General features: G+C 32.3%; 1 protein-coding gene across 1 annotated transcript in view; it reads left to right on the top strand.

Annotated features, from left to right (window-relative positions):
• The first annotated feature begins 6,708 nt into the window (after window positions 1-6,708).
• LOC142321129 (uncharacterized) overlaps window positions 6,709-27,680 on the top strand; it is a 72,690-nt gene continuing 51,718 nt past the window's right edge. The window contains exon 1 of the mRNA XM_075359121.1: window positions 6,709-7,621. Coding sequence (XP_075215236.1) covers window positions 6,709-7,621 — 913 coding nt within the window. The remainder of the gene's footprint in view (window positions 7,622-27,680) is intronic.

The following is a 27,680-nucleotide window of genomic DNA, read 5'->3' as shown; positions in this document are numbered from 1 at the left end:
GAACTTACTAAGAGAGGACTCTATTGGCAGACTCCCTCAAAGTGTTATAAGTTATAACTTTCTATTGTTACAGATCGGAAACGAACATAAAAAAAAATTATACCAATTCAAATAATTATTTTTAACTTTTTACTTCCTTGTACGAAGTAAGAAAGTATTGTAATCCCGAAAAATTACGGTTTTGTGATTTCAACAGAAATATCCATTTTGATCATCCCTGAGTACATTTTGAATAGTTTCGGCGTAACGTCTGTATGTATCTCGCATAAATTAAAAATGATTAGCCGTAGGATGTTGAAATTTTGGATTTAGAACTGTTTTAACATCTAGTTGTGCGCCTCCCTTTTGATTACAATTCACTGGACCAAAACTGTCCAAAAAAGCCCAAAATTCATAAAATTAGGATTTTTTGATATATCGAAGTGGTACTTATTTTCATTGGTTCCAGAGTTATAGCCAAATAAAATTTTAATTGGTGAAATATTTGGATCTTACAAGGAGAAGGTACATCGGTTCGACTTCATTTTCTTTTTTTTCTTTTTTTTAATTTAATAACTAATACATTTTTTTAATTTTGATTTATTAATTAAATAATCATTAACTTACAATTGAAAAAAAAAATGAAAAAATCAGTGGTTATTAGTGAAATAAAATTTTATGAACTTTTCATTTTAATTCAAAAATGTTTACAGAGGTTAATAAATTATTAATATATCAATAAATTTAAATTAATAAAAAAAAGTTAAAAAAAATTAGATGTATATGAAATCGGATTCGAATCGATGTGTGCATAATTACGGTTCGATACGTTCTCATTTACACCACATAACTACTTAACCGACGTGAACCAAAATTAATATATAAACTAATATAAAATTCTGATACGTACATCAGAAAAAAATGAGATGCAGTGTGGTGTCCACCACAATGCATTTGTGTAACTGTCCACTTTATTAAAGAATTGGAGGATCGTATCTCACATTCAAGCGAAATAAGTTTAAATGAAGTTCAGCAAAAAAGTCTATATATAATTTAATAGGCGTACAAGGAAGTCGTGTAGTGTCCACATCAGATTTTTTTAATTTTAATTGCTCTTTCAGAATCGATTTTAATTTATTATTTTATAGAATTATTTTACGCATTAATTTAAGTTATTTTAAAGGGAATGTTAATGATTTCTTTAAATCTTGTATTTATCAAATTTACAATAATCTCTTGTTTTTAAAGCAATAAATAAAAATTAAATGGAAGTAAATATATTTATAAGAGTAAGAAGATCAAACCTGGAATCGATTTTTATTTTGTCACTTTAATTTAGTATTTTGGGCAAGGACAGCTATTAAAAAAACAAAAATGAAGATGTAAAAATAAGTGTTAAATGAAGTAATAATAATAATAAAAATGAATAAACCACAAAAAACAATTTTACTCACGCACACACACACACACACACACACACACACACACACACACACACACACACACACACACACACACACACACACACACACACACACACACACACACACACATATGTATATATATATATATATATATATATATATATATATATATATATACATACACACACACACACACACACACATGTAACTTATTTTTTTACCTATATTTATATATAAAAGTACAAAAATACAAGAGTAGCACACCTGCCATCACACATTTAAGAAAATCAAAGTCGATTGAGTTCATAAAAAAATTAATTCAACGAATTAAAAAAATAATTCCAAGCTTTATATGAATTTTCATTTGACATAACAAAATCACATGCTACCAAATTAGAAAAAATACTGCGAAATTATATCAGTGCAGGTATGGGGTTTTTCAACAGATTGGGTAACAAATAAAAAAAATTTCATTCATCGCATCATTTACGAAATGTGGAAAGGAATTTCTCTTTTATTTAATGCTTTTATTCTGTCTGATTTTCTATTCGAATATCCTTAAAAATGTTCGTTTTTTTTTATTGCACGATATCAAATATTTCATATACCAGTTTTTTTCTTCCATTTATATATTCCCTTATTTAAAATTATTTCGTCGTTATTGAAACTTGTATCGTTATACTACATACCCAAGTTTTGGAATTTCATTCAAAAATTGTTAGTTATAAAAAAAAATATGATTAAAATGTACAAATAAATAATTGAAATAAAAATTTATAGTTACGTAAAATTATTATTTACTTTATATTTTTTAAAAACAAATAATGTATAATCAATCATATATGAAAATATCTAAGGAATGTACGCCATGACATAAAATTATTGGTGATATGTAACAATCATTTTAGTAAAAAATTTTATATAGAGATAAGGATGAGTGGATGCAAGTACCTTTATTGCTAGCAAGTTCTGTTTCTTGAAATAATATACGATTATTATATGAAAAGAAGTATAAAATAATTTTAAGTAATTTTAAATTTGATACATTATTCAGAGGAGCAAAACCTGCGCAGCTTCTATCTTTTTGTCTAAAGAGAATTCAGGCGGGCTATAGAACTGTAACTGGGCGTAGTTGGTTGACTTTAATTCTTTCATATATCTTTTGAAAATGACTTCTGCTCACTTCTGCATTTGGCATTTCAGGGTTAAAAGATCATATACTCACACACACTAGAACTTTAACAATCTGTTTAGCTTTCCTCTTACTATTATTATTTTCATTATTATTATATTATTATAATCATTATCCCGTTTAGTTTTTTTTTTTACTTCGTCTATAAAATTACTATATGTTCTTTAAGCTTGATATATTCATACACAGGTGCGCAAGTGTAAATATTTTCTGTGTATCAGAATAATTTTCTTGTATATAGTTTTTACAAGATAATAAATTCTTACGTTGAATTTTATGTTTTTGCATTATAAATCTCGAGAAATTCCAGATACACCCATTTAATTTACAACTACTTTTGATAAATATATCTTAAACAGGTAGTTAGTTGATAATAAGGTAATAATAATTCAAAGAAAATTTAATGTCAATCTCATGTAGTTTTTATTGCTCTTACAGAATACTGTCACTAGTTGATTTTTTTTTTAATATAATTTCTTGGTCGGTATAAATATACCGTTTGATATACAGGAGCAAATCTTTCTCTGATTCTTAACGATGGGGACATTGATTCCTACCGTTAATTTATCACATTTAATGCCCATGTCTATTTGAAAGATGTCCAAAGCAGAATTAAAAATTTCATGGAACATAGAATGTGTATTTGACTTAATAATTTAGCTGTTTACGTATAAACATGCATTTTCTTTGAGTAATATCTAAGGTATTACAGAATAAGATCTCTCTAATCATTTTTTTCCCATTTTTCCTCTATTATCTTTTACCCACTATCAATATCTAGTACCCACTTTAAAAGTGATATATTCGGTAAACTCGTCCAAGCGTTATAAAATTCCAAACAATATAGAAAATTTATAATGTTTAACTTTATATAAGGCATTTACCATCCTGTAATTTTTTTTTGTAACGACCAAGTTCATTTTAAGTTTCCCCTAATCCACACCGGATTAGAATGACAAATGAGAAATTTTCATTTGTCAAATTATAAGATGGAATTATAAAAATTATGAAAACTTGAATCATGAAGTCAAACAATTATAATGCATTTATAACAGAATGCAGCTCTTTTTCTATGTTAAAACAAGGTCTCAATTTGATCAACAAATGTTATTACGTGTAATTTTAATGCGCAGAATCAAAAGGACCCTAAACTGATCGTAATTAAGGCGTACAATAGAGCTTTTTAAGTGTAAACTAATCAAAATAAATAATACATCCAAATGGCTGTGTTGGTACAACGTGTCATAGATAGCTAAGGAAAATTAAAACCGAGTTTTAACATTAGCGATAATAAACTTTAAGGTCTTTGAGAGAGTACAGGAAAGAGAAAGAAATACTAAAAACTATCGGTTAAAACAAAAGAATGAATGTGAAACTACAAATTAAAAAAAATGAAATATAACATTTAACATTTTAAATGAAAAATAATTTACATTTTTTTCAGAAATAGATAAAATAATTGAATTAATAATTAACACAATGTTTTATCGTAAAAAAAAATAATAATCGAGAAATAAACGAACAAAAAGTGTATATTTAGTTAAACAATAAATAAAATTTTTAATCACAAGATTTTTAAGATAACCAACATAAAAAAGTGACAAAAATAAAATAAATGAAAACAATTTATAATATAATATTAATAATTGTCAGTAATAAGATAATACAGTTGGAAAAAATTCACATGTTGCTTATATTAATAGTATTATAACTGTCATATTTTTTTTTTTAAAAAAAGGGTCCATGAGAAATGAAAAATGTTTGACGGTGCTCTCTGCTCCGTGCTCTCTAGATGACAAACGATGGGGCGCTACCATAGAGTGAGTAAAATATTGAATGCGCATAGCATCACGGCAATTGCTGGACGTGAACTCAGTAGTAATGTACAACCTTTTTTTTAACACCATTTCATTAATACAATACTACCATCGGTAGACTTCCGGAGTATTCTTATGAAATTTTCTTATTCATTACGTTTTACTTAAAAGTTTTACTTTCACATAAATTATTACGTAAAGATAAGTTATAAAATTTTTTTGGCTAATTAGTATTTGACAAAAAAATTATATTAATTATTTGTTATCTAGTTCAATTTAATATCAAATATTAAGTATTAATGATAGATAGAATTTATTTTCTAATAAAACCATAAAATGTGTTTCATATTAATACTAAATTACATAATTATTTCAGTAAGAATAAACAAAATTTCTTATAGGGGATGTTTCACTCTCGGTTGTAGGACCATTTTAGAGAATAAAAAGATTTTTTGATGCAAATTTTGCAATCAGTAGTGCCTTATTACATATTCCACTAAATATGAAACTGATAGCATTTTGGCGCTAAAATTAAAAATTTACCTTCAATCCACAAAAATTAATGAATAATTTCACATAACATTAGGTACTTAATGTAATTTATTCCACATCTAACAAATTTTAATGCTTAAAAAAAAAAAGCAGTTAAATGTGCAATGAGTGGATATACTTGAGTGGTATTCTCCGTCATTCTAAATTCATCTGAGTTCACGTCAGTTATTATATGTACAGAAAATTTCCACATTCCGACTGCTTAAAATTATTTTAAAAATGTAATCCAGTTATTTGAATAAGTAATTATTAATACATTCAATGAATGATGTCCTTTTTCACTGTTTTTATACTGTTATACATTACATTTTACCAGTCGGTTACGACGCTATTTTGACAAAACCTAAAAAGGTTTTATTAAAATACTAACCGGTCAGGGCCCCACACCCTCGATACCTGTGCATTTTTTATTCTCATGCTTCTGAGAGTATTAAATACCTTACAGATATTCATTAAAGAAAAAAATTAGTCATTTTACTTCATTATATTTCTGTAGCCTGCCATGTTGACAGAAATATAATGGAGTAAAAGAATTAATTTTTATTTTCAATATCTGTAATTCATAACTTCATCCTGAAAGGTATTAGGGCCTCGATCTATGGCTAAAAATCCTCCCTAGGATAACAGGAATGTATCTTAAAAATATGAAAGCAGTCACTTGGTTGGTTCGCGCATAATGCTGTTGCAAACAAACAAACACAGAAATTTTTGCATTTATAATTTAATTTATTTTGCAAGATCACAGTAATAGGAATTTGATTATTAAACAGGCTACTACTACTCTGTCGACCAGTACTGTTACCGGCTAGTACTAGAGATCGACTCGCATATGCAGATGACGTATATGGAATAAAATAGCGTTCCGCTGCTAGCTCGGCCACTGGTTGTACTGGTCTATCCGTCCTATATGTAAAGTAATTCCAAATGGTCTATGGTTTGTGCTGGATTACAGCGGTTAAAGTGCTTACGATCCCAGTTGAAGGTAAAGCTATACAAGGCAAGTCTGGACAAGCCCATATTAAAAAGTCGACACCACCGGCAGTTGACAGTCGTACTGTGGTTATCAAAGCAGCTGGAAAATCCTATTCCGATTTACTTAAAACGATGAAGTCTACAGTAAGTAGCGAAGATGCAAAAGAGGTCGTCTCCTTACGTAAGGGCAGGAGTGAAAAACTCCACGTGAGAATTCAGGGAGCGCAGAAAGCTGCTGAGTTTACAAGTAACCTACGAGATAAGGCGGCAGATTTACATGTTGACCTGCGTACAAGAGCGGGAAGGCGCACAATAGTTCACATCAGGGATGTAGAATATGACACCACTGAGACAGACATTTTTGCTGCAATTACTGCAAGAGTAGGTACTGATGAGGACATCAAGATATCGTCAATTAGAAAAGGGTACGCAGAGACCCAAAATGTTACAGTTATCACCTCGTATAGGGCTGCCTGTAAGCTGGTGGAACAAAGGTTGAGGATTGGCTGGGTAAATTGTCGGGCATATATTAGGGAATCAGAGGAAAAGTGCTTCAGATGCTGGAATACTGGACATCGTAAACATGAGTGCAAGGGCCCTGACAGAATGGATCTCTGCTTCAATTGTGGGGGCAGAGACCACAAGATTGCTGAATGCCGGGAGCATAGTAGCTGCCTGGACTGTGGGAGCCAAGAACACCGCACTGGAGGCTGGGGGTGCTCAAAACATTTAAATGTTTAGGGTGATAATGGTTAACGCAAACAGAAGCACCATGTCTCATGATTTGGTTAGTGAACTGGTCATAGAGCAGAGGGCTGATTTACTGATAATCACGGAGCCAAACAAGTACTTTGTTGCTAGATCAGGCTGGATGGTGGATACAAATGGTGACGTGGCAATTATGGATGTAAGTGGCAGGATAGCATGGAGATTGACGTCCAGATCTGGAGGCATGTTGGCGGTGGAGTCGGATTCAACACTAGCGATTGGTGCCTATGTGTCTCCAAACTGTGACATACATGAATTTACTAGAAGACTAGACATAATACAAGGAGTAGTAAATAACGCTAGGAAGAAAGTCATTATTCTAGGTGATTTCAATAGTAAAGCGATTGCAGCAGGGAGCGCATTCACCAATCGCAGAGGTGAGATCCTTACGGATATGATGGGGGCAATTAGCTGTCATTGTGTAAATGATGGCACCCCTACATATGAGGCGAGAGGACACTCGTCAGTCTTGGACTTAACAATCATAGACGATAGATGGAGTAGGGAACACTGGGACTGGCGAGTGTTACCACATGATGTGGCGAGTGACCATCATGCCACTATGATTACCATAAAAGGCTCAGATTATGTGACTAGAGAGAAAATGCCCTATAGTAGTTTTACAAAGGAACAGATAGAGATCATAATCGACAGAACGGCCGAAAGGATTATCAACATAGAGAATCTGACACCAGTTGCCCTGACTAACGTTATAAGACAAGAAATGGGCAGAGTAGCTCACAGAAGAGCCAATAGACACTCAGTGTATTGGTGGAATATGGAGATTGAAACACTAAGAGGGCTCCTACAATCGCGCAGAAGAAGGAAGCAGAGACTCAGAATGCGAGGCGGACAGGAGTACGAGGAGGCATCTCTGGCTTATAAAGAGACCAGACGGGCCTTAAACAAAGCTATTCGTATGTCTAAGAAAAAACAATGGCACAGACTCTGCGAGGAGTTAGACGGAGACCCCTGGGGACAGGCATACAAAATAATCACTAAGCGATTTGGAAGGCGTCTGCCCGTATTAAATAATGAGCAGGCAGAACAACAATTTAATGAGCTATTCCCCGGTAGATTAGAAACTGCAGGAAATGTTATAGATTGCGAACCCAGACGCTTCACGTTCTCTGAACTGCACTTGGCTGTAGCACAACTGGGTAATAGGAAGAGCCCGGGTCCAGACGGAATTCCAGCGGCACTCCTTAAAGGGCTGATAAAGAGAATTCCTTATGAAATGCTTGATGTTGCCAGCCATGGATTAGAAAACAAGACATTTCCAGGAATCTGGAAGGAATCTAGGGTGGTGTTTATTCCAAAAGGCACAAATGAGAATGGAGAACCTTTATACAGACCATTGAGTCTTTTAAATACCATGGCGAAGGTAGTGGAGAAGATGCTCGCTGGCCGAATCTTTAAGGAACTTGATGAAGGAATAGGCATTAGTAGAAATCAGTTTGGATTCATGAAGGGTCGTTCAAGGATACAGGCGGCGACAAAGGTGATGGACTGGGCTAAGGATACTAGGAGCGGCACATGGAGAACGAGGCGTATTCCCCTATTCATAACTTTAGATGTAAAAAATGCATTCGGTTCTATTAAGTGGGAGTCAATAAATAGGGCATTAGTGGAAAAAGGTATCAGTTCTTATTTAAGAAGGCAGATAGGGGAATACCTCTGAAATAGAGAATGCTTGGTGGAGACGCAGAAAATGCATTCGGTTCTATTAAGTGGGAATCAATAAATAGGGCATTAGTGGAAAAAGGTATCAGTTCTTATTTAAGAAGGCAGATAGGGGAATACCTCTCAAATAGAGAATGCTTGGTGGAGACGCAGAGTGAGTGCCTACGTTTCAATATTTATGGCGGTGTGCCACAGGGGTCTGTACTGGGACCCTTACTCTGGATACTGGCCTTCGATGGGATATTAAGACTAGACTATCAGGATGGGGTACAAGTAATTGCCTATGCCAATGACCTGGCGATACTCATCAAGGGTAAAACAACTGTCGATGTACAAGAGAGTGCTAACAACACGTTACGGACGATAGATAATTGGTTGAAAGAGAGGGGACTCCAGCTGGCAATAGAAAAATGTAAATATATTATGTTCACAGGGAAAAGGATTTTAGACCGTCCGGCTATCCAAATTGGAAACCAACAAATAACAGAGGTCGAAAAGATTAAATACCTGGGTGTGACTTATGAGAGGAACTGCCGGTTCACCCAGCATATAATAGACATATGTGCCAAAGGTGAACAGATGACTAAGAATTTGAATATAATAATGTCTTCGCAGAGAGCTCCAAGACCCACTAAGCGAAGGGCGATAGCGTCCACAGTGACATCTATGATGTTATATACAGTACCAGTGTGGTGGCACTCAGTCAGGGTTAAAAGAAATTTGAACAGACTGGTTGGTACTCATAGGAGGCTGTTGCTGGGGGTTGTTTCAGCTTACAGGACGGTCTCCTATGAGGCGTTGTGCGTGTTGTCTGGGGTGCCACCAATAGACTTAATGGCCCTAAATAGAGTCGAGAGGGTGCAAGGCCTCGAAGCAAATGAAGCAAAAGATAGACTTAGACATAGATGGCAGGAGGTGGACCAGCCAGACGCACCAAGGAGCTGATTCCAGATCTTGCAATATGGTTAGACAGGGAACATGGTGAGTTAAATTATCATATCACGCAGTTTTTTACAGGTCATGGCAATTTCAATGAGTACCTCCATCGTGTTGGAAGAAGGCCAGGTCCAGAATGTATGTACTGTGAGAGAATTGACAATGCAGAACACACATTTTTCTGCTACGAGAGGTGGGCAATTAAAAGGAGGAACTGTGGCATAATAGGTATGAGCCCAGCAGAGGTCCTAGAGCACATGTTGTGGAGCGAAATAAACTGGAAGAAGGTTACGGAATTTATAGTAGCAGTATTAACAGAGAAGGATATAGATGAATGGCGACTAGGTTACTAGTGTAGAATAGGGTAGGGTGGACAGCCTCAGTGGTGAGAGACGGCACGCTGAGGTGTGTCGTTCTCAATGATCCACTGAGGACTCCAAGGGTTTAGATAGGTTCCGATGAAGAAGAAGAGTAAGAAAAGACCCGGTGCCACGTTACGGCTATTTGAGGTATGTCGTGGTTTCCAAATGGGCAAACAGAAAATCACTCAAAAGAGCTGACACCGGCGAGCCGACCTGCCATGCCGGATGTTCAGCCGGTAGGCGGGGAGGCTCGTTAGAGTTTACCAGACACTCCCCTGGGTGGCGCAATACCAACCAGTTGGACCGGCCCAGGGGAGTAGAGTGAAAAAAAAAAAAAAAAGAAAAAAAGGTATTTCTTGTAATAGGGACAGCCCCTGTAGTTAGTCGGGTGTGGCCCCTTGCAATTTGCGCATGAGGCAAGCTCTTCACGTCGTGTAAGGCAGGAAACCGTCTCATGGTCCCTGCCACACTTGACGCAAATCTGTGTTCTGCGGGAATAGTTCGAAGAATAGCCGAACTTTTGACACCTTTGCATTGGCGGGTGGGGGGGGGGGCCCTTCGTGGCATGAATGCAGTCACTGACACTTTACAATAAAATAAATTGTCCTGATCATAAATGATCAGGTGGTAGGCGTTATTTTATGGACCACAAAACACGTTGGGGTCTGCCTCCCGTCACTAATGATCAGCTATTTACTGACGCCACTTCGTAGCCAAGTGAGGAGAGTTCCTCTTTCTCTTCATTGCAAGTGGTCCCAAAGGGGATACCTCGGATCACGACTTAAAGTTCCCGTTCTCTAGGGAGCTGGTATGTATGAAAGGATATGTGCCTTTCAAATGTAGCAAGCTTTGAACTTCCCTGAAGTCATTTTCGCTGCTTAATTTCAACCTCACAGAGAGCCCGGTGCTTTTTGCAACCAGATGCCCTCGTACAATGGCAGTGATGGCTCTTGCCAGCGTTGCCCACTCCCTGGGACAATCCAACATAATCGATGGGATTTTTTTCCCGCCTAATAACCGGTGGTTGGGAGGAAATTCCATCATCAACCTCCATGGAGGCAGCTGCCGTTTCACAATGTAACACAACCCCAAGCGATATGCTCTGTAATAATTTCTAAATTTATTTTGTCAAACGTCATACTTACATTTTTGGGATAATGAAGTAAATTTAATCACTATTAAGAAAAGAAGACCATTGACATGAATAGTTATTGAATTAAAACTAAATGAAAATTTAATTGCATTTGAACTAGTGTTAGCAACATTATAAAGGAATTGCACTTACCTTTCTGGGAACCGATAGGCTGTATAAGATCAAATTGAACCAGTTATACTTTATTGGTATCTGCTCCTTGATACTATTTTATAGCATACACTTTGCTGTTATTGGTTTGTATTTAATACATCCTAGATTGACGATTGAGGGTTATAGCAATCTACAGGTACACTCACTAAGTAAATAAAACCCACTAGTGCACAAGTAAAAGACGCGGTTGCCTTCAGGTATCATTTTAACCACTCTCTATAAGATAGCCTAGAAAATTTTTAGAAAATCAAAAGAATCAATTATTCAAAATATAATTATAATAACGCTGTTTGTTAATAAAGCAGATGATAAACGAATCTAGAAGAAAATATAATAATAAATTATATCCAAATATAACAATGTTATAACATTTTATTAATAGCTTATAAGCAATCAAACGAAAATTAAAATCAGAAAAGTAAATAAAGGGATATTGAAAAATAGTTGCAACAGATTTTATGGTAACAGTTTAACCTAATATGAAACTAATTAAATTCCAGCTTACCAATATTAAATTTCTGTGACGTGGTGTACTAACGTATTATATCTTGATTTTGCTTCTGACTCTCCTTTTAATACCTCTGCGTGACAATACACTTTGAAAATCAATTTTCACTCACTTGCACTTAGAGCATATATTTATCGATGAAATAATTTTAAAACTAATTATTTACGTAATGTCAACCTGTAAAACAGAAAAAAGAGAACCTGTAAATTCAGCTGAGTTCGTCGACTTATGTTATTATTTTATTAATAACATTTTATTTATTAGCACTTATCATTGTTTTTTAAGCTAAATGGAAAAGAAAATTTTAATAACTTGGATTTTTAAAAATATTAATGGTTTTTTTGTTCATATTTCTGTATTTTTTTTAAACAATAAATGCTTAGTATAGTATTTTAATAATAAATTATTTTTTCATCTCTGTTAATAAACTTTATTTTTATACTTAAAAAGACTGTAAAACGGAAAAAAACTACTAATTCTCGGATACTCAAGCAAGTTAATATTTTAATGTAAAAACTAACTGATGTATTTTGAACTAATCCTTGACTGGCTATTATTAAAATATTCTGTAACTTCTAAGTCTCACATCTAATTTCACAAAGTATATTGTTACTTATAACTCGACTTCAACTCTAATGTACTTTTTAGATGGGATTTCAATAAATGCTTTCATCTGAGGATTTTTAGACATGAATTTGAATAACACTACTCCCATTTTGAACTTAGGCGTAAATTCTGTTTTTAGTTGTTTAACGTTTCAGTAAATTAATAATTCATTTTTACATAGCTGAATGGTGGCTTTTTTCCTTAATTTTTAGTAGTTGATTTCAGTTGAGACGTAACTAATCGTTTAATTTATTTTGAATTAAAGATATTTTTATTACTTAAGATATTTAATTAATTAAAATATCTATCGTAAGATATTTTTATTTATTTTTGATTTTACATCTGAAACATTATTCATTCTGAATATACAATTACAGGTTCTACGTATTTTACTAATCTACGTAACAACAAATTGCTTGGTATTTGCCATTAAGGAATATGAAATCAATAAATTCACTGCCTTATATTGTGCTTAGAAATATTTCAACATAAAACAATTAAATATTTTAAACTGATTTATTTAATTACAAAAATCTCAATGAAATATAGTTTTAAATTCCCGCCGGTATAAATATCTATACTTTACTTTTTTCTTCTTTCATTACATAAAAAAATGCAAAATAATCATGATTCCATATCAATATGCTAATTACTTAATTAATTTACTATTTCTCTTAGACATGAGAGTTGTTTGGATTATTACTTTGATTTAGTATTTCAGAATTTTTTATCTCTAATCTGCTCCAAAATTTAAAGTTATTTGAAGGTTGATGATAAGAGCTCAATCTGTAAAACTTCCTGTCCTGCAAATTATTGCAGGACAATACCAAATTTCTTTTGGTGGCCTTTATTTCATGAACGATGAGTACTGTTTTCTCAGTACTCATTGCTTCTTCAAGAGTATTATTCTACATGTAATGTAATCTTGGATGAATAAGTAAGATATTATTATATCATATTAGAACACTTTCATTTAAAAATATCATTTAAGTAAAATGTTTAGGAAATAAATAGTTTCGCACTATTGAAAGTCCACATTCCTTGTGTTATTAGACTGAGTTCGGTAAATAAAGCCGCTATATCATCATTTAGTTCTTCTTCACAACTTAATAATATAATTTATTTAGTAATTAAAACAAAGAGATTCGAGATTGAAAAGTACTTTAACAGAAATTAGTCCTTTATTTTAATATTTTTAATTTCAATGATATATAAAAATCTGTATAAAATTGTACATATTTGCCATGTATCGTTCTATTACTCTGCACCTGATAGTAACAACACAATCATCTATTTAATTTGCTTTTTTCGGTCCCTTTATTTGCCTAACTTTTATAAAAATTATTCAGATTTTACTGTAAAGCACTTTTAATTAAGTTCCACATGATAAAAGATTTAAAATCGAATTATTATAATTATGATATATATTTATATTTTAGTAATTAACAGTCGTAAATATTTATTTTTACTCCCCACCCACCCATTAATTACAGCATGTCAGGGAGAAGTTTGAACTGTACATAATTGTATATTATACCGTGATCTACAATTATGATGAAACGAGATTGGTTTATTTTATTAATATTTCGATTCATTGAAAGAAATCGCTACTTCTCATTTTGACTATTCAATCTCATAGTTTTCACAGTTTATATTTTAAAATTTACTTTAATTTACGTTGAGGATTAGTTTTTCCACTTTTCTTTACAATGGAATGGATGAGTGTATCTTCACGAATTACAATTTCAAAAATTTTATAGGGAACTTGTTTGTTGGAGTTGAGTAATTTTTTCTTTCAATTCAACTTTTAATTCCTTATTAAAAAAAAGCTGACAACACAGTTGTAGTACTTTCCTCTCACGCGGCTTACACACACAACTTAATTTAGCACTTTAGTGGTACACTAGCGCTCATTTTGTTGACAGGGGGTACTATTGACGCAGTACACCCACTAAGCGACTGGTTTAAAGCATTTATTGGTGAAGATGTGTGATTTTTCAAAAATAATTTTTTCTCAGATATTATTATTTTTTAATTGTTAACAAATGTGCCTAAGAAAAATAAAACCTTAATTAGGCGAAATTTTAAAATTCTGAGAGTGATCTTGCTCTAGAGCTTTAGAAGGGAAAGAATTGTACTCGGTCCAATTTGGGCATATGCGGTTTACACCGGATCTTGACGTTTTGACACCAAAGAAGCCCAAAAACCGGATGGAAATTTTCAGGATGTTCGTATGTGTGTGTTTTCGGTCTTACAATCGTTATTCCTCCAAAACTACTGGAACGATTTTGAAAAAAACTTGGTCAGATTAATTTCATATGTCTGCTATGATGTGACGTTTCAGGTGAGCTAAATAAATGAATAGTATTTAAAGTGGCCGCTAGTACCGCTCCACCCGCGCGAATGAAATAACTATATACGCGCGCGCTTTAGTTAGAATCATTGAATTAAGTAAACAAAAATATTATATTTAAATAAAAGGATGAATATTTTAAACTAAGTTGTGCGTGTAAGCCGTGCATAAGAAAAAAGCCACGTGACAGGAAAGTTCTACAACTGTGTTGTTGGCTATTTTACATTGATTTTCTGAACATTTAATGAAACAATAATAGTTTTATAACATTTTAAAATTAATTTAAAAAAATATATATTTATTGTATGTTTAGTGTTATTAGGCATTACAGATAATATAATGATAATATTACTTAAAAATAAGAATATTTCAAAGGTTGGTAAAAATGGTCTGCAGCTGCTGTTGTCGTTTACTAAGGCGAAACTATTAATAAAGAATATTAAAAAAATTATTATATAAAACAAATATATTTAAGTCGTGTGTCTGTGTGTAAATAAAAATAATCCCTGATGGTAAAGATCTTTGAATTTTTAAAATACCCCCACCAGATCCGAGTTATTCTTATTTTTTAGGATTGCTGCGCTTCGGGGGCCCTATTCTGATCAAACCCTCTCTGTTTTCATTCCGTCTTGCGTTCTTGAACGAAATGCTATGAGAATTTTCAAAATCCGTTCATTCGCTCATGAAATATTCAATTTCTAGGAAGTGATTTTCTCAAGTTAACGGGTATTAACGCAATTTTTAATGGTTAAGAAATTTTTCTTAAGACGTTCAAGTTCTTCACCTAGAAATGGTGAACGACTTATAATTAAGACAATCTTCTTAAGAAAATTTTGTTGTCACACTACTTACAAGACTTTTCTTATCTGCATCACATGACCAAAATATTGCAATCGTATTGGTCGGTGTATCATCCTTGTCCCACCATTTCCATACCGTTTTTGGTTCATTTCTTGGAAATAAACGTCTTAAGGCTACTTTTCTTGAAATCAACGTCATAAAACTGTCTCATAATACTCATATTATTTACTAATTGCACCTTAACGTCTTGAACAACATCTGAAGACGTTTCTCCTGGACTGCTCGATTATACACTACTCATAAGTTATCTACACTTCATTTACACTAATACATATCATCCTCTGAAGTATTATCTGAAAGGTAATTCCCGAACGCTAAACAGGAAAAAGAAAGAAAGTTGCTACGATCAGTATATACAATCGATAAGTACAATGCTACTATCCTACCATATATTCTTATATATCGGTGATTGCTGCAGTTTAAATAAACTAGTATAGTACTTATTATACTTTCTGATGCTAATTTTGGCAGCATGAGGTTCCAAGGTTATACCTAACCAAATTTATACATCGAATTAGTAGTTCTAGACGATTATCAAGAATAGTCCTGCCTCAGTGTCACGTATATCATGCTTTTACTAGCTTTAGGCTAAAAGAACAAAATTTTATGATACCTCTGTATCTTCCTGTTTAATTGTACGTTATGGTCAAAAACTAAAACAAAAAAAACAAACTATAACAACCTAACCAGTTTTAAAAAAATCACGGAACTCATTTAACTACACCCTACCACTTTTAATTCAGTTCTACCAACCTTAAAGAATAAAAATGTAGCCGGACAGATGTTAAAATCCTTGATTGTTTAAATAATAATCCTTAAAACCCATTAAATTTTAATTTTTAAATTTATTTTAGTGTTATGATTCAAGAAAAATAATGCAGATATTTTAAAAGAAAGATAACGTTGATGAAATGATAAGTGAAAAAATATCAGATCCTTGTCGAAGTATTAAACCTTAAGTCTAGCCGATTTAGAAGCCAGCATTTTGACCCCTAGTCCTAGATAGTTCAACACATTTTGCATATTTTTATGAACTCTCGTACTTTCTCTGTAAATATAAAATTTTAAAAGGAGTTAGCAATTTTTCATGTTTCATTTAATTCTTCTCCACTTATGGAAAAATTAATTCAATCTGCATCTCACTAAATATAATTCATTAAATTAAATATTTGATTTTTAATAAATATTAACAAAGCGGAGATTAAAATGCTTTAGCAAAAAAAAAAAAAAACAAAAAAAAACAGTATATTAATTAATTTTATATCCAAAAATATACGAATGAATGTATTTAACATGGATATTTTAGATCATTATGGATAAAAATAGAAAAAAAAATTTTTTTTTTTGTGTCGGTAGAGATAATCGCTTACAATCATTTATTCTTCTACAATGGATAAAGTGATTTAATATTTTCTATGATGTTCTTTATCTACAAAATTATCTACGGTAACCACAAAATTGTTTCCAAATCAACATTTTAAACTTTTATTATATAAAAAATAACCATTTTAAAATGGTTATTTTAAAACTTTTTGGTCACTTATACAGTCTACAGTTTTCAATATTAGGATTACATCATCAACCAAATCTGCAACTATTTAAGTACTTCATTTCAACACAATTAAAAAATTGTACATTCTGCGTAAAAAAAATAAAAAAATTGGTATACAAAATTAAAAGTAAAGATAAAATTATTATAAATTCTGTTTCAGAGCAACATTTATAGATGATTAAAATAAACATTCACATTCATTATAACATTTTGAACGTAGAAAACGTGACTATATAATTTGGAGAAAAACTGAAAATTAAATGAGACATAAACATTGGTTTTTAAAATTACCGTTTTTACATCCAATATCAAAAATATAAAAAAATATACACCTCTATTCACTGTTACCATATTTATATTGTCGCAGTTCAAGAAAAAAAAGAACTGAGACACTATAAAACACGGTAACAGTGGATAGAGGTGTATAATTATTTTATATTTTGGATACTGGTTGTAAAAACGGTAAGTTTAAAAACCTAATCTAATATTTATAAAATTACAAAAATGTTATCTTTTGTATTTGTATATAAACTACTATTTCCCGTCGTGGCTTCGCTCACGAAATACATAATAAGAATTTGAACATAAATACAAAAATTTATGTTTAACGCCAAGATTATTCTATTTTTAACAAAGATTTTTTGCACCAAAAGAATTTTAGTACGGTTTAATTTCAAAGAGGGATAAAAAAGCAGGGCAAAATTTTTTGTGAGCCGTAACTCGTTAAGAACCATTTTCTGACCTACATCTATGATAAACGTGTTTTCTTATTGGCTATCGAAGATAGCATGCTATAGATTGAACGTGCAATTTGTTAAATTATATATATATATATATATATATATATAGGTAAAATTAACGTACAGAGAAATCATGAACTATAAATAGATTAATTTAAATAGATGTATGTATATATAATATACATATAGATTGATTCTTAGTGAGTCATATATATATTAAAAGAAATAATTGATTTTTTAATTCCTTTTATTATAGTTAACAAATTTTTCTTTAGATGTTTTTTCGAATAATATTTTTTGTGTTAAGTTGAAAAAATGTAATTATGATATATAATTTTAAAAGGGACTCATTTTCAAAATTTTTAAAATAATTAAAAGGTGTGGCCATGAATATAATTTTTGAGAGAAATAGTAGAATAGTACAAAATGATAACTAAATTTTTTATTATTTTTTTAACTTTTTTCCGGAGTTCCGGGCATCGACTGCTGTAGTCATTGGCCCTTTTCCCAAACAAAAAAGAGAAAGTTCTTTCCCACCATTAGTAAAATAACTAGTGACCTAGTCAGAACACCAGTCTTTTCAGACAGATTATTCAGAAACAGACTTGTCATTGTCCATTAAAACTCTTCAAGAATACAAGATGACAAAAGTGTATAGGGCCTTTTCCACTTAAAACCGTACATTCCATTTTTAAAGAATTGTGTCAAAATCTATCAAAACGTCATTATATTGAAACTCAACCTTACGTGAAACTACTCAGAAAAACTTATAAAATGACTAGGTCCGGACCAACTCGAGGCACTTCTGGAAGGCGAAATCTGTCCCCATCCGAGCGACTCCAGCAGGGAAAGTACATGACCAACACGAGCTATGCCCTCCAGGGGAGAAGACATGATCCCGAGTTCTACGCTCCAGTGAGAGAACATGACCCAACCGACCGACTGCGGCAAGATGTTGAGGAACGGTCCCATTAGGATGACATCGATGTAGGACTCATGGTTCTATCGTTGTCGTCCGAATGTACCGTTTCCTATCCGTCACAGTCACTTGGGAAGGCCATTATTCCTCGACCTGTCGCAGTCACTCGGATAGGCCGTTCCCCCTCGTCCTATCGCAATTGCTTCGGTGGGGCTATTCCCTTTCTTCCTGTTGCAGACGCTAGAATGGGTCAGGTCCAAGAGTGACGGCGATGTGCCCTTCCGTCTCCGTTTGGGAGTCGCCTGAGTGAGTCACATTCAACGTAACATACCAGTAGTATCGTTTAAATTTAATCAACACACGAAGACAGCTTATTTAAATTTCTAAAATAACAGATTTTTTTATGTTTTTTATCAAGTGAGTACAACCAAAACTGTTTAATGTTTATCTTATATAGAATTTCAAATTTTTAACGTATTTTTTTGTAAGTGTTATTTATTACGTTAATGCTCAAAAAACGTTGTTTAATGTTTGCAAATCTAATAGAATTTCATATTTTTAATGTATTATGTTAAATTAGTTGGCAGTTAATTAATATTTGACTATTAGAAGATTTTTTCAGACAGAAACTTATTTTTTGATAAAAAATTATTTAATAAATTTTAAATGTGTTGTGCACTAAAATATCAATTAATTGTAAATTATCAATAAAATATTATTTCTTTATATATTATTTAATATACGTTCGATGAAATAATTATAATAAATTTTGAGGGGCCCACCAACCAGAGCCACTGCAGAAAGGAAAGGACCGATTTGCAAGAGCTACTTCAGGACGGAGAGAACTACGCCCATGCGTGGGTGTTTAATATAGTATCATAAAATGATACTAATATTAAAAATTCAAAATAAAGGCAGGGAAGATAAAACGTTTATAAATTCCATTGTAAAGTGTGTACCGATGTGTATCACGGGTTTTTAATGTCTGCATTTGTAACTTCGTCTATATCAGAGTTTTGAATAATTCATTAATAAATATTTAATAAAACATTTCATCCGTAGCATGTGTACTTAATTTACGGCTGGAACATCCCCGCTGTACGAAATTTTCATATCATAGAAAATAATAATCAGAATAGCGGGAAAAAGACTATTATTTTAAAGACAAAACCAAAGTTTTATTTGTAATTCTTTTATTCTTGCAATAACATCAATGTACAACAGCAAATTACAGTTTTCTAGTAGCTGACGAAATTTAATAATTTTTGGTACCTTTTTTTGTTTTTTGTGAAAGGAAGTGGTTCTGTTTTAAGCTCTGAGATGAAATCGATTCCATTAAGAGATCAAGTAAACAAGAATTGAATTTACTTACTGATCTGCAATGAATAGAAATTACTTCCTCTTGCTCCCTCATTCATACCATTGATGACACTGTAATTGTGACTTTCTGAAAACATTAGCTCATAGCAAGATTTCTGTGTACAGTATGATAATGGAAACTGTTCCTTGATTGTGTTACAATGCAAATAAATCCGACATAATCGTAATTATTTTACTGTACATTTTTTTTTTAAAAGTTAAAGCTTTTATTTTTACGCAAGATTTTATCCAACAAAGCTTATAGAACGAAGACGTTTCTATTTATATCAAAAGATTTTACGACCGTTAATCCCTGAACTAGAATTATTAACATTAAGAAAATTTGACAAATTTAGAAGTTTAGAATGCATCATTTTATAAATTCTTCACTTATATTTAAACTTGATTAAGGATAATATTGTCCGTGGTTTGTAAGAGCGCCGAGGTTTGTTAAAACAGAGAGAACTACGAATGTCTGGGGTTGCCATACGTTCAAGAGGAAATTCAAGGATTCAGTTGGAAACATAAATTACGGCTTAACAACCAAGAAAACTATCTGATAGTGAATTTACTAAACAATATAAATGATATTAAAAGTTTGAAACGACTCCATGTCTTGGGTCTGGGAGATAATGTGTCATATCTAGTGTAGAGATTCTTCCCTCAAGTATTATTGACCTTGGTTTCATAATATTGTTTTGAAGTTTGTTGATTATGTTTTGTTATGTTATTTCATACCATTCTTTTTTATTATTTTTTGTTGTTATTCATAGTTCTCTTTTTCATTTTTTTTTCACTGAATGTTGTTTTTCATACAAGTAACGTATACGATTGTTTATATGGTTTCTTTTGATGGGTTTCAATGGAAATTTTCTCTTTCACGTCATTGATTTTTCATCTTAGAATTTGAATGAAACTGATTGTTAATAAAACTTTGAAGCCAAAAATGTTTCTTAATTAATAAACATGTAGTTATACAAAACCACACAACAAAATAAACAATTATTCCATTTTATTTTATCTTGTTTGTTATCCAGAGGTTATGTGAAATAATTTAACGCTCTATAAATTAATATAATTTTGGTTTTGTAGAAAAATATATGAATGAATAATCATGTTTTAGTCTATAAATCTAGTAAAGTAAATAGTGGGGTTATGAGCTAAAACAAAAAATATCCTTATTAAATAAAATAAACAATCTGAATTCGTAAACATTTTTGTTGTTTACATAAGGCAATATTTTTTAAATCCTGGAATTTTTATGGTTTTATGAAATTCTTTTATTCTTGCAATGGCATCAATATTATTGATGTGGACTTCTATGGACTGGAAGATAGGAAATATTATCTTTGTAATACGAAAATAATACGACTATTATTTGATGTATTAAAATGATGTTATAAAAATTGATGTATTCCTCTTCCATAATATTTTATATTTCTAAATTAAAATTATATTGGAACAAACAATCCTAATAAAATTAAAATGAAATGAATAAATAAATTGACCCTTATGATTACAATTTTAGAAAGGGAAGTTAAAACATTCTAGATAAAGATAAACAAAGTAAAGTGGTAAAGTGGGAGTTCAATTCATTCAAAATGATGGCATACTGCTAGCCATGCCAGCCAGACATACTGGCAGTTCAACTTGTGTTGTAATCGATACGGGGCCAAACCACATGTACCATATGACGCTCGCCCTCCTACAGCTCTGTTCTCCCTCCAACATACTTCACCACTCCATACCATACACCACTCATTGCTAGAGTTCTGGAGCTCTTTTTTTTATTACTACCGGCAGTGTAGAACCAAACTCAACTTTATTTCTGTTCATCCTCCAGGATAAAATCCCATAAAGAAAAAATCTTTTAAAGAGAATGAACTTGATTTATGTACCTTAAAAAAAAGAGTTAAAAGTCAAAGTACTTATATTTTGACTTATAATCTTTCCAAAATACATGCTATTCATCTCTCACGCTCTCTAAAAATGTGCTGTTTTCAGTATTGGTAAAATATATTTGAATGAATCAAATTTTATTACTATTTTTGGTAATACTCAAACAAACATAACATTTTATCAAATTTCCAATACAATAATTTTTACTTTAATTAAAATACATAAAAATTTAGAAAAATCTATATGCATTCATATATGTTTACATAAATCACTCATTTTACATTGTTTTGTTTTTTTTTCTACTATAATCATTCTGATATAATTACATATTTTATATTTGAATCTTACTTTAATTCAGGTTCTAAAAGAATCTTAATTACAAAGTACATTAAATAAGACTTAGTAACAGAAATAAATTTAAAAAAAACTCCTTTTTTGTTTCTTAATATTTGTACAGTACGAGTTTCTTACTTGGGTACTAAAATTATACCGGTAAAAAAACGTTCAAGCAGTTAAAAATGTCGTGTGTAATTACTTTTATAAAATGTTGGATTTAAAAGAGAAATATTATAACAAGGTTGAACAATTAAAGAGGTTGTTGTTGACTAAATGCATGTTATCAGTGTAAAACGCTATGATCAGCGACTAAAATAATTTATTTTTGATATTATGAACTGAGTTATCCAGCTATGATTCGTTGTAGGCAATAAAATGCTATGAGTAGAATCCCAAAATATTGTAGACAAAGAACAGTATACAACAGCTGTTAGTTTATAAGTATTAGTTAGTTTATAAGTAAGTGTTAGTTATTTTTGTGTTATTTAATAGATATTTTTTGAAAAAAAAATTTTACAACGTTATTGGGTACTACTGTGGACTGGAAGATAGGAGATATTATTTTGATACCGTATATTTACTTATCAGACATTTTAGTGCCTCTTGGTAGTATTATTGGGGCTACCTCAGACGCCACAGAGGAATGTATACATGGATCGGCTCAGCTGATCTATACAACGATCATAAGAGTTCGTCTTGTGGAAGTTGTACACTGATCTGCCAAAAACGTGGGTTACTGACATCATCAAGTAGGAGCCGAAGAAAAATATCTCGCAAGAAGTTAATTAGAGATGGCAATGCTGCCAGTTTAACTGAGGACTCAGTCACTGATAGGGTGAAATTATTGACTCCTAACCATGTTCCAATCCATAGCGGACTGCACTTGTACACCAAAAATCTAGAATACCACAGATCTCAAAAATGCCTTTAATAATTTATATACCTCAAATAATAATAATAATTTATACCAGCCGTAATGTGAGCCAGATGAAAACTGTCAGATCTCCATTGATTATGCTGTATAGGATAACTGACGTTCTGCGGCTTTATGAACTACTGGAAGTAGTTGTAACAAAGAGCGATTAAAATACACGGCTAGCCCGTAGCAAATGACGTCGTATTGTTTCAAAGGATACTGAGAAAAACCAAAAAAATAAACATCGTTCGTAATCAAGGATTGATTGGACATACGTTTATGAAAAGGACGAAAGAGCCTTTCGAAAGACACTCACAGCTACCGAAAGAGACTTTTGAGTAGCTCTCAGGGTCCTACACTACTCTGCCTCGGTGAAGATGACCAAGAGAGGAAAACAGGCCATGGACATAGAGCCAGAAGTAGAATTCACGACATAGAGTAACCAAGGATCCAATATCGACGTTCTTTGAAACCTTGAACCCCAAAAAAACAATAGGGAAATTTTTACTATGAATTATGTTGCTAACTGCAGTATTTCGTTTGAAGCACCAAGAAAACATCCAGGTGTAGCACACTGTATGCCTTGCCAGCAGTAAGGGCATACTAAAAAAAAAAAAAAATGAATTCGACCTTTCCGCAGCGTGAAGTGTGTGGAAGGTCGTAGAATGCGGACTGTACAAAGAACAGAAACAATCCAGCTATTTTTGCTCTGTCAATCAAAGCCAATTACAAGGGAAGCAGAATGTATAAGGAAATCCTAGAAAAGAAACAGAGACTCTAAGTGAATCGTAAATCAACAAATACTACTCGAATCTAATCTATGGACCGATAATTGTCTGGTTTTGACTTACGTATTTCTTTGGGACGTGGAACATCTAGGAATCTGGATGCCGATTCAAGTATGTTGCGATTCCGAATCGTTTGCTGCGGCGGAGCTGTCCAATACAGAATTTTTAGTCAAGCAAACAGGAAACCTGATAAGCTTACTCACCCAAGTTTACACAAAAATCTGCTAATTGCTAATTTCTATAGATCGTAATATGGAAAATAAGTCGTCTAGTTAGTCGACAGAAGAATAAGAATCTCTAGCACTTGCCGAATCCTTGGACGTTGTCCTTATATCGAAAACGCACTTCACTGACCGGAATTACCTTCGGCTTCATGGTTTCTTTACATATACCACAAATCATCCGCATAGCAGGTTCGGAATAATTCAACTTCGTACCATTATCCGTTCTACTCATCTTAAATACGACGGTGATTAGGAAGAGGAAGTTACCTATACTTCATAACAAAAAGACGGACTGGAATTCATATCGGAACTGGATTGAAGAGTAGTTAATCAAGCCGGTTTCATTGAAATATTCTGATGACAATGATTACGCTACGTACTATTTGACCTCAATCCTTTGAGAGGGAGCCTGATGATTGGCAACTGAGGAGAGATATTAGGAGAGGAAAGGCACGGATTATCCAAGGGAGGTAATGGACCTTATGGAAACGAAGAAGCCACTCGGGAGGAAGTGGCATTGCTACAGAATATTTGAGGACAAAACGTTCCTAAATAGAGCAGCACACAGGTTGAGAAGACTGCTAGGACAATTAGGGATGATACTTTCAAAAACTATCTTTTCCACTTGAATAGGGATGGATGCACTTCGTAGAAATTCACGAAGAACTTTCCACGATCTACACCGTCACTCCTTCTATTGAAAGCGGCTGATGGATCATAGATTAGGAGTGACAGACAAAAAGCGGATGTGATTGTTGCATATTTTAGCAGGAAATTTTGTCTACACGACGAAGGGAATCTAATGATAAGGAAATAGTTGACTTCTTGCCTTCCGATACGGCTAATTTCAACAAAGGAGACACTACGGGTAATCATACAAGAAAAAAGGTCAAAAATGCTTCAGAATTTGACTTGGTGAGTCATATAATACTTTTTATGCTCCTTTTTAAGGCATGAAGTACATTACTCATGTTGTCAATGAAATCCTTTGAACATCGTACGTTCCATCAGAGTGGAGGGTTTCCCAAATAGTGATGATTCCGAAACCTGCACAAGACGTGACTGGAAGAGGAGAAAATTATTTTCGATCATGCATTTGAATTCAGAGGTGGACCATCTACCGTTGAACAAATGCACAAGACGATTAATGTCATCACACAATACCTAAAAGAAAACAGTTTGTGCGGGCAGCCTTCTTGGATTTACAGCAGGTTTTTGACAATGTCTGATTGCCTGATCTACTCTATAAGTTGAAACGCAGCTTTCTTCAACCATTCTATCTGATTTTGCGGAACTATCTCGGTGAGCGTATTTCCCAGGTCAGATGTAATGGTGAGTTATCTGGAGTTTTTGATATTAAATCGGAGGTTTCATAAAGCTATGAATTAGGACCAGTTCTGTAACTCAATTCCTTAAAACGGATCTTCCACCTCCAAACCATGTCACCGTCACCTCGGTTTCTGTCGATAGATCAATCCTAACCGTTGACGAAGACCTGCACTTGGCGTAAAAGAAGGTAAAATCGGTGTAAGACCTGATGCGTGTGAATAGAAAAATTATGGATAATTAAAGTCATATTATGTTTGTGATGAGGAGGAGTGACTGTTCTTGAGTCACCTGGATGTATTCTCCATCCCGCACTCTGACCCGGCTCGATACCTTAAGCTTCCACGTGGCTGCACCACGTGACAAAGAGAAGAAAACTTCCTAATAACAAGCATTAAAAGCTTTATTGATTGTTAGGTAGGAATTCGCACTCGTCGTTGTGTCAAACAAACGTTTGAAACACAAGGCGATTCTAAACCAGTTTGGACGTATGGCATACGGTTTTGGGGTACGACAAGCATACGTTTTACGATGAGATTATACAACGTTTTCAGAATATTTTGGTGAGATCCATAGTAGAGGAACCGTGGTTTACTTGGAAAGAGGAAATTCTCGCCTACCTTGTATTCCTTTATGTTCGCGACGAGAGCAAACGGTTCGGTTTGAATTACAGACAGTCATATAAACTTCCCAGCAGTTACTATACTAGACAAAATTGAAGATGTCCGGCAACTGTAAGGTCTACATAGACCTTTCCAAGACCAAGGTACATAAAGTACTGGAATTGAGGTATCTGAATGACACTTGAGCTAATTCGATATCAGATATGAGATCAAAATCATTATTATTATTATTATGAGACTTCAATGAGAAGCCTAATTCCGTTTTATCTATTTTCGTCAATATGTTATGTAAATAAATTTTATTTTTATTTATTTAGTAATCTATGGATACTTTTTTTAGATTGATTTTTCATTAAATTTTTATGATCTCTTTATCTCTGATACAAATCAAAGCGATTGTGTTCATTTATATACACTTTATTGTATATATGTGGTTTTATATATATATATATATTTTTTATTTTTTATTTATACATGTATGTTTTATTGAGGGTGTTCACCTCTCAACATGTCGAGGAAACCTCTCTTCAAGTGCTTTTTATAATTCCATTTACTACTAATTCCTTATTCGGAAATTAAACACGATTTGTGAGACTAAAACCATAAAGAAAGACAGTTTTACAGTTGTTAGTATTGAAAGAAAACTAAACGGCCAGTGTCAAAATTCACCGGAATGGAAGCGCCAGTTCTCTGTTTAACTCTTAGCACACTAATATTAAATATTTGCACGATTTTAACGATCTTAATAAATTCATATATTAATAAATAAGAAAATATCAGTGTTAATTAATAATTGTTTTTAAAATGGCGATAAAGAAAATTAATAATGGTAAAAAATAATAGTAAAAAAATAAATAAATAAATAATTTATGAAATTACTTAAATTTTAATTACACAACGGGTGGTTGAACGAGATAATTATAGAGCATGGTAAAGATTTTACTTTGCTAGATGTTTTTTATTAAAAACCCTAGCAAACGTTTTGATGATCACTAAGCTATTGATTTCATTAAATTAATGCTCAGTGAACCAAATTAAAATATTTACAATTTTCAAATTAAAAATTCAGTTGTTAATTTTAATCACTACCTAGATAATTGAATTATCTCACTATTTCATTGTTGTTTTATTCTTTAATGCATTTTTTTTATTTAATAACTTTTGTCGGTAATAATATTTTTAATTTAATAAAATACTGATGGTTTTTTTATTTTTTTTTAAGAAAGGTAATTTTCACTTTTTAAATTTAATTATTTATGTAATAAATTAATAATAATTATTCATTAATGTAATTTATGGATTAAATTAATTATGAAAAAAGAACAAAAATTACACTAGTCAACAAAATTAATTTTTTGTTTGTTAATTGAGAACGAACGGCTGATTCTTATAGTATTTTTTTCTGATTTCAAATATATTAATAATTTTTTCATCCAGCTCAGTTTTTTGTAATTGAAATTTCTTTTGAAACGAAAAATGTATGGTGAACATAATATGGCAATAGATTACATGCATTTTGTAGCATCCCAAAATCTATTTCTTTTGGATATTCTGCTGTAATTTGTTATAAGTAGATCCCTCTTTACATTCCGACAGTAATCGGCTAAAATTTTTGGATTCCATTTTCCCTGGTATCGTTTTTCCGTTGTAGATATGTCCTGGTGAAAGTGTTCTTTATG

Source organism: Lycorma delicatula, chromosome 3 (assembly GCF_047948215.1).
Source record: "Lycorma delicatula isolate Av1 chromosome 3, ASM4794821v1, whole genome shotgun sequence".
Classification (NCBI taxonomy): Eukaryota; Metazoa; Arthropoda; class Insecta; order Hemiptera; family Fulgoridae; genus Lycorma; species Lycorma delicatula.
The sequence above is the reverse complement of the archived record's forward strand: the minus strand, read 5'-3'. Positions and strand labels throughout refer to the sequence as shown.